The sequence below is a fragment of the Perca flavescens genome, chromosome 12 (assembly GCF_004354835.1).
Source record: "Perca flavescens isolate YP-PL-M2 chromosome 12, PFLA_1.0, whole genome shotgun sequence".
Classification (NCBI taxonomy): Eukaryota; Metazoa; Chordata; class Actinopteri; order Perciformes; family Percidae; genus Perca; species Perca flavescens.
In genome coordinates this window covers 30,456,325-30,473,149 of record NC_041342.1, presented here as the reverse complement: position 1 = coordinate 30,473,149, position 16,825 = coordinate 30,456,325, and the positions used below count along the sequence as shown (strand labels likewise).

Genomic DNA, 16,825 nt, shown 5'->3' with positions numbered 1-16,825 from the left:
AACCCTCACCTTAACCTCACCTTAACCCTCACCTTAACGCTCACCTTAACGCTCACCTTAACCCTCACCTTAACCCTCACCTTAACCCTCACCTTAAGCCTCACCTTAACCCTCACCTTAACCCTCACCTATGCTTTTACACAAAGTACAGCTGATAGTTAAAGGCTGTAAATACATCACACTATATTAGTTTTTTCCAGTTTGATTTCACTAATGGAGCTCAGTGTAAATTCTTGCAGGAAGACTTCTAAACTTAATCACATTTCTCTTCTAAACTGAACAGCTGTTAGAGGTGTTCACTTTAATTTTAACCAATCAGAAGAGGCCATGAATTTCACGAGCCAATCCCAGCATGACATCCCTGTTTTAAACCTGTCTCTCTCTGCTGCTCAGTTGTCATTTCAGGCTAAGAATACAACCCTCCTCCTCCCCTTGCTCCTCTGGTCTTCATCACGCACGGCTCCTGGTTCCTCCTCCGGCAAGACTGACATCGGCTCTTCGGCTCCTCGGCTCCTCGGCTCTTTGGCTCCTCGGCTCCTCGGCTCCTCGGCTCCTCGGCTCCTCGGTTCGGACTTCGGACTCCTCAAACCGCCATCAGTGTCTAGACTGCATCAAGGGGGATCAGCTCCTGGCTTTCTAACCCCCTGAATATATATAATTTCATAATGATGGAGTGTAATCTCCAAAGTCTGCATTTGTACAATAAATCTTGAATATCTGCAACAAAGTCTCTCCTGATTGAAATACATCTGACAAGTGCTGTTAGAAACAGAACCTGTCACAGGGCTAAAAGTCAGGTTTTCATGTGTACACACTTATTTTTGGTTAATTTGATTTATTTTGGTTCACCTGTGCCAATATTCAGCTGGACTCCCACTACGTTTTTAAAGGTCCCATGACATGGTGTTCATTTAATGCTTTTATATAGGCCTTAGTGGTCCCCTAATACTGTATCTGAAGTCTCTTTTATACAGACCTTAGTGGTCCCCTAATACTGTATCTGAAGTCTCTTTTATACAGACCTTAGTGGTCCGCTAATACTGTATCTGAAGTCTCTTTTATATAGGCCTTAGTGGTCCCCTAATACTGTATCTGAAGTCTCTTTTATACAGACCTTAGTGGTCCGCTAATACTGTATCTGAAGTCTCTTTTATATAGGCCTTAGTGGTCCCCTAATACTGTATCTGAAGTCTCTTTTATATAGACCTTAGTGGTCCCCTAATACTGTATCTGAAGTCTCTTTTATATAGGCCTTAGTGGTCCCCTAATACTGTATCTGAAGTCTCTTTTATATAGACCTTAGTGGTCCCCTAATACTGTATCTGAAGTCTCTTTTATATAGACCTTAGTGGTACCCTAATACTGTATCTGAAGTCTCTTTTATATAGACCTTAGTGGTCCCCTAATACTGTATCTGAAGTCTCTTTTATATAGACCTTAGTGGTCCCCTAATACTGTATCTGAAGTCTCTTTTATATAGACCTTAGTGGTCCCCTAATACTGTATCTGAAGTCTCTTTTATATAGACCTTAGTGGTCCCCTAATACTGTATCTGAAGTCTCTTTTATATAGGCCTTAGTGGTCCCCTAATACTGTATCTGAAGTCTCTTTTATATAGACCTTAGTGGTCCCCTAATACTGTATCTGAAGTCTCTTTTATATAGACCTTAGTGGTCCCCTAATACTGTATCTGAAGTCTCTTTTATATAGGCCTTAGTGGTCCCCTAATACTGTATCTGAAGTCTCTTTTATATAGACCTTAGTGGTCCCCTAATACTGTATCTGAAGTCTCTTTTATATAGACCTTAGTGGTCCCCTACTACTGTATCTGAAGTCTCTTTTATATAGACCTTAGTGGTCCCCTAATACTGTATCTGAAGTCTCTTTTATATAGACCTTAGTGGTCCCCTAATACTGTATCTGAAGTCTCTTTTATATAGACCTTAGTGGTCCCCTAATACTGTATCTGAAGTTTCTTTTATATAGACCTTAGTGGTCCCCTAATACTGTATCTGAAGTCTCTTTTATATAGACCTTAGTGGTCCCCTAATACTGTATCTGAAGTCTCTTTTATATAGACCTTAGTGGTCCCCTAATACTGTATCTGAAGTCTCTTTTATATAGCCAGCAGCCGGGGCAGGCGCTGCTGGTTGTCGCGTTACTTTACGGAGCTTCTCAACTCCGAAAACTTTGAAGCAAATTGTCAACTTAGAAACGATTTTCGCAAGACTGCCTATATTTGAAATCAAAACAGTTAATTTCTCGTCTAAACCGTTGTCAGAAGTGAATTTAGTGATGAATAAGATGTCGAAAATGGATAAAATTGTCCCGTTGTTGGCCTGTCTATGTACCTGCTATGGGTTGCTACTCCCTCTTATGACGTCATCACCCAGTTACTGTAAAAAACCTGCTACCTTTGAAGAAACCCCAATAAATGTTATTTTAACGCATTTTAAGACAGAAATGTTTAAATATATACATATTGAGCATTTTATTTACATATTAATTGGTTGTGGTGGTTAACCTGCACTTTACACTTTAATCGCGGAGCGTTGTCCTTCACATGAGGAGAGAGACCCAGCAGATTCACAGCGACTACGCAGGCAAAGTGTTGCTCCACTGGCTCCCGGTCCAGTTCCCTATCCAAATCAAAGTCCTCCTGTTTACATTCAAGGACATCCACAACCTCGCCCCCATTTCACCCCCCCCCCCCATTTCAAACTGCAACTCAAAACACATGTGTTTAAAACGGCCTATTCCACTTGATGTCAACTGCTCTGCCTCTTTCTGTTGTTTCTATTGTCGTTTTATTCTTTATTTTTATTCATTGCCAAGGTACAAAATAATCTTTGGTGTTGCTTTAATGTTGTCTTCATAATTGACTCGACTGCTTAGGAAATTGCTTTGGGAGAAATCTCACACCAGAATAATTGAGGCTCACGAGAGAAAAACACACAGCACATGGATGGGCAGTTAACGACGAAGCAGAAACGTGCCTGCAATTCAAACCACACAAATGTATGAGCACAGCCTCTTTCAATGTGTACCATTGAATTGGTCTGCATCTACCAATAGCCTACCACTGTGCAACAATTCAATTATTTATTTTACTTTACTTTGTCCAAATCCAGTGCTCAACAGGGCTTCCGTCAACAGAGTGGACCACATAATACAGTGCCTAGTAGTTTTTTGGTGCAGACAATGTCGCAGTGAATTGTGTGCTTTAGTATCACAGTGGGGGGGGTGATGAACAGCCAAATTTCTCAAAGCTGTATTGAGTAGCTGTTGATGTTCATCAGAGATATCCCCAGAAAGCATCTGTCCTCTCATTGTACGTGTCCACATTGGCGTTTTTTTGACGGCAGGGATCGTCACCAGCAGTTAACAATTTCTCTTCACTGTCAAACAAGGAAAACAGGCTAAAAACCTGCTGGACTGTCTGCTCCGGGATTTTAAAACAGACCATAATAGCGGCTCGTTTGGAAACGTTCTCTTATTGTACAAAAATAGTTCACCGACATGAGTTCTAATAACATTTCATGCGAGAAATAGGCCGCAGTCGCAGAGTCTGTCTTCATTTTAGATCGACAACAGTCCGTTTAAAAGATTTCTGTGAGTTTTTGAGAGGCGGTGAGTCGAGCTGGACGCCCCTGATTTGCATAAAACAGCCTGGATTCAACTTTATGCAAATGAGGAGCGGGCGACTCAACTCAGCCTCGCTCCTCGTGAATGTCGCCGCGACGCTTCCAGACTGCATTGCGCGGCTGCTTACATAGACAATGAATGGGAAGCGGTGAAATGGCGCCCGGCAGTGGACACGTACTCTCAGATCGGCTTCACCCAGAAAACGACCGTATAGGTTGATCGTGCAAGCAGCTTATAGCTACCTATTCACGCTTGCTGTTATGCGGTGAGCGCTCACGGCCGTAGTAATTATCGTGAGAGCAAACGAGAAAGTCAGGTGACAAAGTATAAGATTCTATAAGATTCGCTAAATTCTGCATAAGGAGGCAGGAACACAGGACTTTCACTTACAGTAGGAGGCCGTGCATGTCCCGTGTGAAACCCAAAAGTTAACGGTCACTTTTTAAAATGAACAGACTTTTACGGACCTTAGTCCGTGATGCAGTTACGCCCTTTATTTAAGTAATTTTACGTGACTCATTTTGACGATCCCTGATGATTTATTAACCCTAAGTATTTTTGTTGCTTAAACTTAGCCCCGTTTCAATGTTAACTACATGTTCAAAACTGCGACCGTAACATTAAATAGAAAAGTCACATGGTTATCTATTTATCTATCTATCTATCTATCTATCTATCTATCTATCTATCTATCTATCTATCTATCTATCTATCTATCTAAAGCAAAATATGAAGTCAGACTAAACAAGCATAGCAGAACAGAGCTGAAAACAGCGAGTCTTTAAGATTTTCTACTCCAGTTTGACAAGTCTGGAGAATTAGCTTCGGATAAAAGCACTATGATACATACATCAGATGACTGTTGAAGTTTATCTATGTTTTTTTTGTATCCGTCCCTATCTAAATAAACCTTTAATAACATTATAGAAAGTGTGAAATCAGAATCAATTTTATTGGCCAAGTATACAAGGATTTTGACTTTGTGTTAATGCTCTATACAGTCAACAAATAGACATGTAGTAGTAAACATTCAGTAGACAAATAGTAATATAAACACATACTGAACAATAGAGACACTATACAATTAAGACATAATATCAAGACAAGTACACATAGTAGTGTGCAAGATGCAATGTATGTGAGGTTATCAGCAGAAATGTCACTTCCGACGCTGAGATAAAACGTTTTGATTTAGAGACGAAGAGCAAAACTGACGTACAAAAACACAACTCTCTTCATTAGAAATGCACACACGCTCACATGTGGCCATGGTTTCTGTCTTGGTTACGGTGAAAACATGAAAGCAGAGCAAGGATTTAAGTGGCACATATTTACACAAAGCCGGAGACCACCGGCTGCCCTGCCATGGGCGAAAGTATCAACAGCACATTGAAATGTGCAGACAGAAAACGTAAAGCAGTCGCTCCCGGTCTAACTGCTTCACATGCTTTATGGCCTGTGTATAAACCAGGGTTTAAACAATGTGATAGTTTTAGAAACACTCTTACACAGGGGGCACCCATCCTGATCCAGACGAGGGAAAGAAAGCATCATCTAGTCTTTTAATTCTTTCTTTTTTTGCTGTTATAGGATATTAGGAGTTATTTTTTAATCCTATCTTTTTTTGCAGGAAGAACGCCTGGGACAAAGCTGTGGTGAGAGAAATGATGATGATAACAGTAGATAATGACTAATACATTTTACTCTAAAAAGTTTAACTTATTTTTTAGAGACAAGACAGTTTGATTAAAACTGACTATTGGATATAGACACATAACAGTACATTACAGACTTACAACATTGTGTATTGTGTACACGCATGCACATTACACAGAATGGAACTAAAGTTTTATATCATTCAGACAGCACACTTAACACTTTCGTGTTGATTTTATCTTACTGTATTTGTATTTTATTGAATGTTTTTATGTTACATGTTGTTTGTGTTGTGAAGCAACGGATTGTGGATTGTGGCACTGTGTCCAAGACAAATTTCCCCTCGGGGACAATAAAGTGTATTCTATTCTATTCTATAACAAATGTGCTTTTCTTCTCCCAGACCAACACAGCGACAGGTTTCAACAGTAAGTGGTAAAATACTGGACCTCAGCTGGGCGAGGAAGATATTTGCTGTTTAGAGGAAATATATACAACATAATTCTCAGCGCAGTCATCATCCTACTGTAAATTCATCAGCCCATGTGCTTGACTGTGAGAAAACACAGATTCTCTGAGCAGACGGATGTTGATCTCACCAAACACTCTTGACCAAGAGCCAATCATTTGTGATTATCCCAAATAAATATCTCTCTTGGGCGACCTCTAGTTCACCCAGTAGATTGTGCGCCCCATGTGGGCTGAGTCCTTGGCAGCGGCACAGGTTTGAATCCGACCCGCGTCCCTTTGCTACATGTCGTCCCACCTCTCTCTCCCCTTTCCTCTCTTCAAGCTGTCCTGTCAATTAAAGGCCAGAAAAGCCCCCAAAATTTTTTTTTTTCAAAAGTGGAGATCTCAAACCCCCCAATGTTGAAACCAAAGTTACCCCCTTGACGGTAAATTTTTTTTCCCATAATTGAGCATCCCTTATCTCAATCCATCTTATTGTGGTTAAATAAAAAAGTTTTCTCAATGTTTTTGTAACTTTCCTTTTATGTTTTTGTCACTTTTTTCCGATTTGTAAATTTTTTCAACGTTCTTTTATCAATTTTTACTCTCCAAATGCTATAAAATTGAATTAAAACACCCAAATCCAATGAAAGTAGTGAACAGATCATTTATTTTACTCGCGAAGAATGTTGTATGGAACCTAAACGTTATGTTTTTTTGGACAATTTGGTTGAAAGAAACCCAAATTTCTGATATAGAAACTTTTTAAAAAATGGGTCAAATTTGCCCCGAGGACAACAGGATGGTTAAATAAATAAATAAATAGCCAGGAACTATCTGAGGCACTGTTGCGCACTGATTCACACACAGAGATATTTCTAACCCCAGCAGAATAATCGAGCACAGCACAGTATATATTATCTTAGTGTGTGGGTTGACCGGGATTAGAATGTGTGATCTGGTTTTGAAAGTACATAATTTTCTCATTAATAACAGCAGCACAAAAGGTTGTTATCTGCAAACAGACAGCGGTATTACATCTCAACGCAGTGACACGTAGGTGTGAAGTGGAGGCTGAAAACAGCAGCACTGATGCTGCTGAAATGTACGCACAACTGTCATTTACACAATTACGCAACAAATCAGAGTTCACACATTGTTTCATGTTTGCAGATATTGTAGATTGCAGTTGTTCGCACCTTTTTTTCAAGTAAAGGTTAAAAGGGGATTATGTAAATACATATACTTGATTATCACTGTATGTGTTTATGAGTGTGTAACTCTTTGCTCTTGACGCCTGTGAAACCCTCACTGTCTGCTTTCAGTACATGAACAGGAAAAATGCAAAGTACTAATCTTCTGCACTAATCTAATATATTCCACCCTGGGCTATATATATATCTGCCCGTTGCACACACTGCAAATAGCAATTTTGTACATATTTGTCTCTGTTTCGGTATTTATTGTTTATTCTTATTAATGTTTAATATGTTTGTTTGTGTATGTATGTATGCACCCAATCCCCATGGCAATTCCATGTAGTTTCACTAATGTGCCAATAAACAGTTTTCTCATTTCTGATTCTCTTGTAAAATTGAAGGAAAATCTACCCATTTTTGTCATTCTTTTTCGTCACCTTATTAAACCTGATTAAAGTCTACGCTTCAGTTTGATAAAATTAACGATGTACAGCTCCTACTTAACATTTTAAATTGATTCATGAATGAAATTATTATCCTGTTGCAGAGCAGCAACATTCTGTTTTGTTTTGTTGGCACATGTTATGAAGAAAATAGCCTGGAGACTGCCAGACGTATCTCCACAGTGCTGTGGAGTAAGGTCTGGCTACACCACAGATGCATTCTGGGATAGGAGGGGGAAAAAAACTTTCTGGGTCGTTTGCATTTCTTTAAACCAATCACAATCGTCTTGGACAGTGCTACGCTCCAGAAGACCACGACCACGAGAGACAAATTGACCACAAAGAAACATAAAACAACTACAAAGAGGTGCAAAGCAACTGAGAAGAGACACAAAATAACTACAAAAAGGGTCAAAATAACCACAAACAAGACTCAGAATGACCACAGAGACACAGAACGACCACACAGCGACACAAACAAACCCCAAGAGATACCAAAACTAACATGAAGAGAGACTAAACAACCATAGAGGCAAAACGACTACAAAGAGACAGAAAATGACCACAAAGAGACACAAAACAACCACAAAGAGAGACTAAACAACGACAAAGAGACACAAAACGACTGCAAAGAGACAGAAAATGACTACAAAGAGAGAGAGAAAGACCCACAAAGAGACACAAAACAACCACAAAGAGACACAAAACGACTGCAAAGAGACAGAAAATGACTACAAAGAGAGAGAGAAAGACCACAAAGAGACTAAAAACAACCAGAAAGAGGGACAAAACAACCACAAAGAGACACAAAACAACCACAAAGAGAGACTAAACAACCACAAAGAGACACAAAACAACCACAAAGAGACAGAAAATGACCACAGAGACATAAAACAACCACAAAGAGAGACAAAACAACCACAAAGAGAGACAAAACAACCACAAAGAGACACAAAACAACCACAAAGAGACACAAAATGACCACAGAGACATAAAACAACCACAAAGAGAGACAAAACAACCACAAAGAGAGACAAAACAACCACAAAGAGAGACAAAATGACTACAAAGAGAGAGAGAAAGACCACAAAGACACTCAAAACAACCAAAAAGAGAGACAAAACAACCACATAGATGCACAAAACAACCACAGAGAGACAAAACAACCACAAAGAGAGACAAAACAACCACAAAGAGACATAAAACAACCACAAAGAGAGACAAAACAACCCCAAAGAGACATAAAACAACCACAAAGAGAGACACAACCACAAAGAGAGACAAAACAACCCCAAAGAGACACAGAACAACTTTAAAGAGACACAAAACTACCACAAAGAGCCAACATTTCCAAAAAGAGACACAAAATTAGCTCAAAGGGACACAAAACAACTACAGAGAGACGCCAAAAAACAGAAGAGGCATAGCCATCACAAATTCTGTGTCTTGCTACTATGTAGGAAAGATGGGGAGGCTTTTGCATGTCTGTGCCCGGTGGAACCCTTGTCTCATAATCTCCCCTTTACCACCTTTGTAACAGTTTTGAAAAGCACTGACAAATGATGTTGTGTTTCCGACAGGGACGTCATATGAGTGGCATGGGGGCCAGTGTATCTTCTGTCTTAATGTGGACGACTTGTTGGACGCGTCATAAAGACAGAAGAAGCAGTAAAAAGACGCTCCTGGTGTGTGGAGGTTTTACGTGAGGGATCACAGTACGATAACCTGACTCCGCCAGATGGATCGCTTCGCGTTTGCTCGGCATATCCATCTGGGAACTTTCCATTGGAGAACTTTTGGGAAGGAGGCGAAAATCCTGGTTAGCTGATTGGATAAACCATCTGTCTATCACCACCTATAGTTGGTGATAGACGGGCCAAATCAACCAATCAGATCAAACCTCTTGCCGAAACCAGCCGGGAGAAGAGCATAAAACATCTTTTCCTCCGAAAAAAGCCTCCAGTGCCGTTTTTTGCTCTTCTTTCAATGAAGGAATACTTTCTAATTCGGATAAAACTTGCTGCGATAACTACGCTCATCTCATCCGAGGAAGCCGCCACGTTGTTTAGACTGGACAGTCGCTTCTCGTTGCCTCACACCTAAACCCGCCTCAAAACCAACGCTGATTGGTCGGTCGTTTGGCGAACGGCTCCAAATTGTCTCTAGCTCAAGATGTCAGACTGATCTGCGAGTGGAAAACTGGAGCTCGCCAGATCAGGACGCTCTCACAAGGCTAACAATACGAGGCCTTGAGAAGCAAACTGCTCCCGTGCCAAGGAGTTTAAACTTCTTATAGAGTATTTTTCATGATTGTACAGTAAGATATGTCCGTGAGGGACCTCTACGCTTCTTTTGGCCTTGAGCTTGAATTAAAACCCATCCTTTTTCACCTCAGTTCTTCCTGTGTCTCTCTCTTTTCTCTTATAGTCTGGAGACACCGGCTGTTTGTTGCCCCGGCGCTGTGGCTTTTGCAAATTACTCTTCTCCCACCCTCATATTGTTCTTCCTCATCATCATCACCATCCTTCTCTCTGTCATTACCCTACGTGTCAGAGAAGGGAGAAAACAAAATGGGCGTCATTTTTCCTACAAGATCATTCTTTGTCATATTTTAAGTTTGGTAAGAAATGGGCTCATCCTGATGTCTCGGTAATTTGCTTTCTTGAGATGCTCTTGACCCGAAAATGAAACAGGCTTGCTATGAAGCATCCCAATCATCTTGTACATCTTATGCCAGTTCTTGTGGGAGTCGGACAGTGAGATGACGCCAAGATTATCTACTTAACCTTCAACAGTGGGTGAGTAAAGAAACATAGGCATGTAATACCATACACATTGAGCTTGGTTATATTGTCCAGAAGCTTATTGTAACATCTTTATCTTTGTTGTTGGCATCTTTTTTCTGACTGATTAAGCATCCATGCTGTTAATAAAAACGTGGTTTCCAAAGAACATATACAAAAAGGCTGTCAAGAAAAAGGACACATAGCCCGGCCCCTGTACATTTCAAATGTGAGGTCTTACTGTATGTTCTTTTGTCATTATTTCTTTTTTAAATCATTGTTGTTTTCTGATTTTAATATACACACTTCCCAGAAAGCGCACACTCTTTTGAGCAGCAGTTGATTTAATTCTTTGGATTGTTGCTCTGTACAGTGCAAATTTCAGTGTTTTTCACAAGTTAACTTTATATCAACTGTTACTGCACCCCTGGCCCCTTTCTTTTTGTCAGAATTGAATCCACTGTCTATGCAAGGCAAGGCAGCTTTATTTGTATAGCGCATTTCAGCAACAGGGCAATTCAAAATGCTTTACATAAAACACTAAAGAGCAGTTAAAAACAATGAAAAATATAAAAATAGATCAAATACGATATTATAGGACGCTGGTGTGGGACCATGAATAAGCCGTTGCTCTATACACATAATCAACCCGCAATCCTTGCCGTTTTTCAACAATGTAACTTAAGCAACAATTAAAAATGTAAAAACAGATAAAATACAAGAATAAAAGTTACAGTGCAGTATAGGGCTGCACAATATATCGATATAAATCGATATCATGATATGAAACTAGATATCGTCTTAGATGTTGGATATCGTAATATGACGTAAGTGTTGTCTTTTCCAGACTGTTCTAGCTCTTTTGTTATTTGCCTTTACCCACTTAGTCATTATATCCACATCACCGATGATTATTTATCACAAATCTCATTGTGTAGATATTTTGTGAAAACACCAATTGTCAACCCAACAATAACGACACAGTATCGATATCGAGGTATTTGGTCAAAAATATCGTGATATTTGATTTTCCCCATATCGCCCAGCCCTAGTGCAGTATAAGAAGTGGACAATTATTTACAACAGGAATCTTCAACAGGGGGTCCGGGACCTCTAGGGGGTCCTCAAAGTCAATGCAGGGAGGCCTCCAAATAATTTTTTTATGTTTTTAAAAAAAAAATGTAATTCATCAACATGAATCCAACATATTATTATCAAATATAAATCCCCACTGATGATAGGCTTACTGGCCAGTTATACTACTAACTTATATTATATAGGTAAGGTACTTAGTCACTAAGGTAGCCATTCACAGATACAGTTCATCCTAAGGATTCACTGTGCCACATGTATGTTTAACATTAAAACATAATTTATAAAATCATGCCAACAATTCTAAGGTTATTTTAAAAGCTTAGTATTCTAAGCAAAAAAATTTATGTATAAAGGCTTTAGGCTGCACATTATTGTAGGCCCTGTTTAATATGCAACTTTATTTTATACAATATATGTAGTAGGGGGTCCCTGCGCCCTACTACAGTAAAAACACTACCATGACATCTAGTGGGGGAATGCCATCGGTGCACACTCTGTGCTATCCAAGTCTCTAAATCTGCTCTAAATTAATTTATATTCCACTTCATGTTGTTTTCTTTAAATTTCACATACTATATTATGTTTCTTTAAACACCGGTTTACATATGCACTCTAAATTACAATAAATTCACCAGATTAAGCTCCAACATAACAGGCAACAAATGGGACGAAATGGTCAAAGGTTTGTCCCTGATGGCATTTATTTGCAAAGTATTGGTGGTGGAAGAATACTTTCACCAGACCAGATACTGTATGATGCAATTTTGGTATATTATCTGCCATATTCAAGTTGTATTTTAGTGGGGGTGATGACAGAATGTAAAAGAATAGGGAGAAATTTTAAGTTTAGGTTCTACTGCACATGGTTAGTATCTCACAGGCCGATTCCTGACTTGATATATTTAAATGTGACTACTTTCAGGACAAAAAATACAATGATTTAGTGTGTCTCCGCTAGGGCTGGGCGATATGGGGAAAATCAAATATCACGATATTTTTGACCAAATACCTCGATAACGATATTGCGATGATATGTAGGGTTGACAATTGGTGCTTTCACAAAATATTTACACAATGAGATTTGTGATAAATAATCATCATTGATGTGGATATAATGACTAAGTGGGTAAAGTAAAAAAAAGACAACACTTATGTCATATTACGATATTACGATGTACAACATCTAAGACGATATCTAGTCTCATATCACGATAACCTAATTTCACATTTGTGAGACCTTTTATTCTTCTTCTTAAATAATATGTTTAGTTCCCATAATGCTCACAATGCTGTTTCTGAAGCCCACCTTGACAATAATATAACCTTTTAGAGGAATCCTTGACTATACAGAAAGAATACCATGCATGTGTCTGTTAGCGTATGAAATATAGACAATGAAATGACAGATCTGTGACTAAAGAAAAAAAGGCTTGCAAATAATGTGATTATAGAAACTCAAAGGAATTCCTTCACGATTCAGATTACATTTGAATTTACTTGATCTATGTCAATGGATTACATAATGTTGGCTTTATGTTATTAGCCAGTGCTCCTGCAGTGCAGACGCGCTGCTCTCCGTCTGCCAAAAAATTGCACTGCAGTTCCACCTTACGTAACTCTCTTTGCTTGCCTGTTTATGTGTATACGTGATGCGTGCATGTGTGTGGTCAACCTCAGAAATTGCGCAACATAAATTATGCCATATAAAATGAGCACTTTGGCAGCAATATCCTATTGCAGTCAATTAGTTATTGCTGTAAAGACACGAGATTGCATATATTTTTTCTGCCATTACTCAAATACTGTTGCAATCCAGAAAAGTTTGTCTAAATAAAATACTAGACAAATAGACAAATCTGTCTTTTAAGAGGTTGTGAAAAAAACAAGTGTAAGTTATGGAATTAATATTTACACAAAATGAGCTTAAGTCTCTCGCTTGCATAAATACAGATTTGAAAAGAGCACATGTATTATTAAATGTAAAAATCATAGAATAAAGTTCATTTAGGCCTATTTAATCTCTATGGTAAAAACATGTAATACCGTTTGACCGTTTTACTCGGGTTATTACGGTAAAGGCTCCCCGGTCTGCGGACCACGCCCCCTCAGTTCAGCCACTATCCATCCAGGAAAAAAACAGAGCTGTCACAGTGGAAACTGTCCTCCTGTTGCTGTGACTGACCGAAGACACATCTGACAGGTGAGAGCGAAGAGACAATCAAACGTGTCTTCGCATTGTCGTGTAATGTTGTCACTGTTAAGCTTCTACGAGTTAAAACCCCAGGCAGTAGCTGTCAGAACGATAGGTTACTAGCTAACGTTAGCTGACATAAGTTTAGCTAGCTAACCGTTACAGTTAACATTAACTCTAGCTAATATTAACTGAGCGTTAACGCTTTTCTCGTTGTTCTTCGTAGTTCAACTTTACATCCTAATAAGGGAACATAATACATTCTCAGTTATTTTGAGACAACCATTCATAATTCTGTCTATTTCAAAAGGTAAAACCTTAAGGTTACTGTACGTAATGACGAAGATAACTTAGAAACATATATATTTGTACCCAATCTCAAATTCTAAATCGATATGACCCAACCTGCGTTACTTTGTTCTTAAAATTCCAACTTGACAGCACCGCCCACTACAGTACAGTCTGGTTGGGGCCGACTGTATGAAGTACGCAACTTAATTAGGTTGCTTTATTAAAATAAAGTTTCTTTGATACATTGTGCGTATGCCGAATTGTTAAGTGGTTAATTTCAATTAAATCAGGGCTTTTGGATTGTCTTGCATGATGCATAAGGGTGTGCTAGAAAGCGAAGCGACATTAAATTGCCACTTTTTTGAATGGAATTTGGAATCCAGCCGTAAACGCGACATTAGCTTTGAAGGTTCCTGCATCACCGTAGCGAATACTTATCTACCGTCATCTTCATACTGTAACTCTGTGTCGGTGTGAACCCGAGGTGCCAAGCAAGATGAACAGTGTTTTATAAATAGATAGCGTGACATTAACGGCTGGATTCCTGACCTTGTTCTGATCATCGGACCGAACCACTGCGCAGACTCAGAGGGAGGGTCCAAGTAACTGGATGCACTAACCTGCTCAAATTATTACACAACTGAACCCAAAACTGACAGCAGCATTATCTGCTCCTATGTGCAAATATCGGCTAGCATGTGGCCACTAACTGTGCTATTGCTCAATGACTAATATCCATATGGCTCTACTCAACGAGGGAGTACCAAAAGTCCAGTTTTTACTATTTTACATATTTGATTTAGCTTGAACTAAATCCTAGTCTATAAAACAGTTTTTCTGTGAAGTCTGATTCTAGTCATTTGAGGGCCTGTTATATGAAGACGTACCGGTCTATGTTTTATGATTCAGGTATTTGTGTTAAGTAATGTGCCATTTTTTTTAAAATGCACGTTGAGTTACACGGAAATTCAAGTCTCTTTGATTTTCTGATGGCACACTGTAAGAACACAACCAGGCTGTCAGTTGTAATTTGTGGATGTAATCCTAGAATCCTTGAGGCTAAATTAGTCAGGGGTGTATGTCTTTAGATCATTTACTGAAACAAAATAGCACACAATAAAATGCTCCATAACAAGTAAAAGTCCTGCATTAAAAGTTTTACTGAAGTCAACATATAGTTAATACTTGTCAATGGAGAGAGGTCACACTCTCTGTACAAATGAAATGGACCAGAGTCTGGTAGGACCAGGCTAATGTACCAGAGTCTGGTAGGACCAGGCTAGTGGACCAGAGTCTGGTAGGACCAGGCTAATGGACCAGAGTCTGGTAGGACCAGGCTAGTGGACCAGAGTCTGGTAGGACCAGGCTAATGGACCAGAGTCTGCTAGGACCAGGCTAATGGGTGTGTGTTGATTAGCTCTCATAACAGGTCAGGTGGGTGGTGCACTGCCGTGAGTCCATGACGCTAATGTTTGATTCCTCCACGTTTACATTGGGATATTTTGTAATCGCATTCTGAATCTGCAACGTTCTCTGTCCGGTAAATCACTAAGTCAGTAGCAGGTTATACAGTGGAATTGCATATGAAGTGGTTTGGGGTCCTTCTGTAAGTAATTTTGGGGTACAATTTGGTTTTGAAGAATTCTATAAGCAGCAATACCACAGGCCAAGCAATTGGCCCTTTCCAAACAGGCCCATTTTCAACGGGCTCTGTACTATAAGATTAGATATACTTTATTGTCTCCGAAGGGAAATTTGTTTTGGACTCTGTCTGTTCCGCAGCTTTACAAAGACAACACAAAATACAGAAAATAAGCATCTCTCAACACATACTCTCATGCAACACAGAACATGCTCTCATACACATTAGACGGGTACCTGTATATAAATAGTAAGCACATTAACTCCTTCTTTCAGTGGCAGTTTTTAATTGAACAACCCTGTATATATTGCCCAAAATGACACAATGCACTGTAGTAGTATCAAAAGTAGATAATAATAATAATGGCTCCTATCAGAATGTTATATTTTATATATTAGGGCTGCAACTAACAATGACATTAAAAAGTAAATATGCTCCAGCCTCTGAGGCTACAGTACCAGCTGACTGACTGAGGAAAGTTTGTGTCCAGTGTTTTTTTAGCAGCAGCTATGGTCTGTTTGAACTAAATACTTTTAGTGTTAGGACTACCTTCCCTATGCTGTGTTACAACAGTTTGCACAATGCATTTCTCAACCAACGTATTGCCTAAAAATCCTTGTTTAACATTTAACCCTTCCTATCTTCATGCCAGTTAGCAGTATTTGACAAACTTGTACGTGCTATTGATGTCAGTCATGTACTCGTTGAGCCATTTCAAATTGTGAATGCTGGTATTCAATTTGGTCAGTGCATTTTGTCTTTAAAGTAGGTTGTCATGATTTCACAAACCGTCCCCCTTAACTAGTTAAATCAGCAGGTTTTGGACAAGTGCATCTGTAGTATGGTTGCAGATTATTTGGCCCTGTTGAAGTTCATGGTGTTTTTAAAAAAAAAAAAGTGTTTTATATGTGAATGGTTTTAACTATTTCGCAACCTGCATTTCCCTGATTACAGGAGGCCAGGGATCAGTTCACTTTGAAGATCATCTCAAGATGTTGCCTCAACACCTGAAGCAGATCCGAGTCCTAATGCTTAACGACAAGGAGAGTTTGGAGAGGACTCTGTTCAGACTTGAACAAGGTAACACATTTTTTATTTTTTATTTTTTATTTTACACAGCTGTGCTTTTGGTGTTGCACTTTACCTAATGCCTGAATGTATCAGGGAGGCTGCTCAGCCTCGCAAAGCATTTATTCGGATCTATGTTTATTGCCTTCTACATTTCCAGAAGCCTGAAACCCTGATGAATTGATTGCAATTAAGGGTGAAATTAAAATAGCCCCACATCATCACATGCCCTTCACCATACCTAGAGATTGGCATGGTTTTATCTCAGTTAGCCTGATAGCCAACCTCTATGTATAGTGAAGGGTATGTGATGATGTGGGGCTATTTTAATTCCAAAGGCCAAGGGGACCTTTATCAGGATG

At 39.2% G+C, this 16,825-nt stretch overlaps 1 protein-coding gene across 2 annotated transcripts in view; it reads left to right on the top strand.

The window, feature by feature from the left end:
• Positions 1-13,383: 13,383 nt before the first annotated feature.
• agla (amylo-alpha-1, 6-glucosidase, 4-alpha-glucanotransferase a) overlaps positions 13,384-16,825 on the top strand; it is a 53,019-nt gene continuing 49,577 nt past the window's right edge. For both annotated transcript variants that reach the window (XM_028593024.1, XM_028593025.1), the window contains exons 1-2: positions 13,384-13,471; positions 16,350-16,475. In XM_028593024.1, coding sequence (XP_028448825.1) covers positions 16,388-16,475 — 88 coding nt within the window. In that variant the 5' untranslated portion in view covers positions 13,384-13,471; positions 16,350-16,387. The remainder of the gene's footprint in view (positions 13,472-16,349; positions 16,476-16,825) is intronic.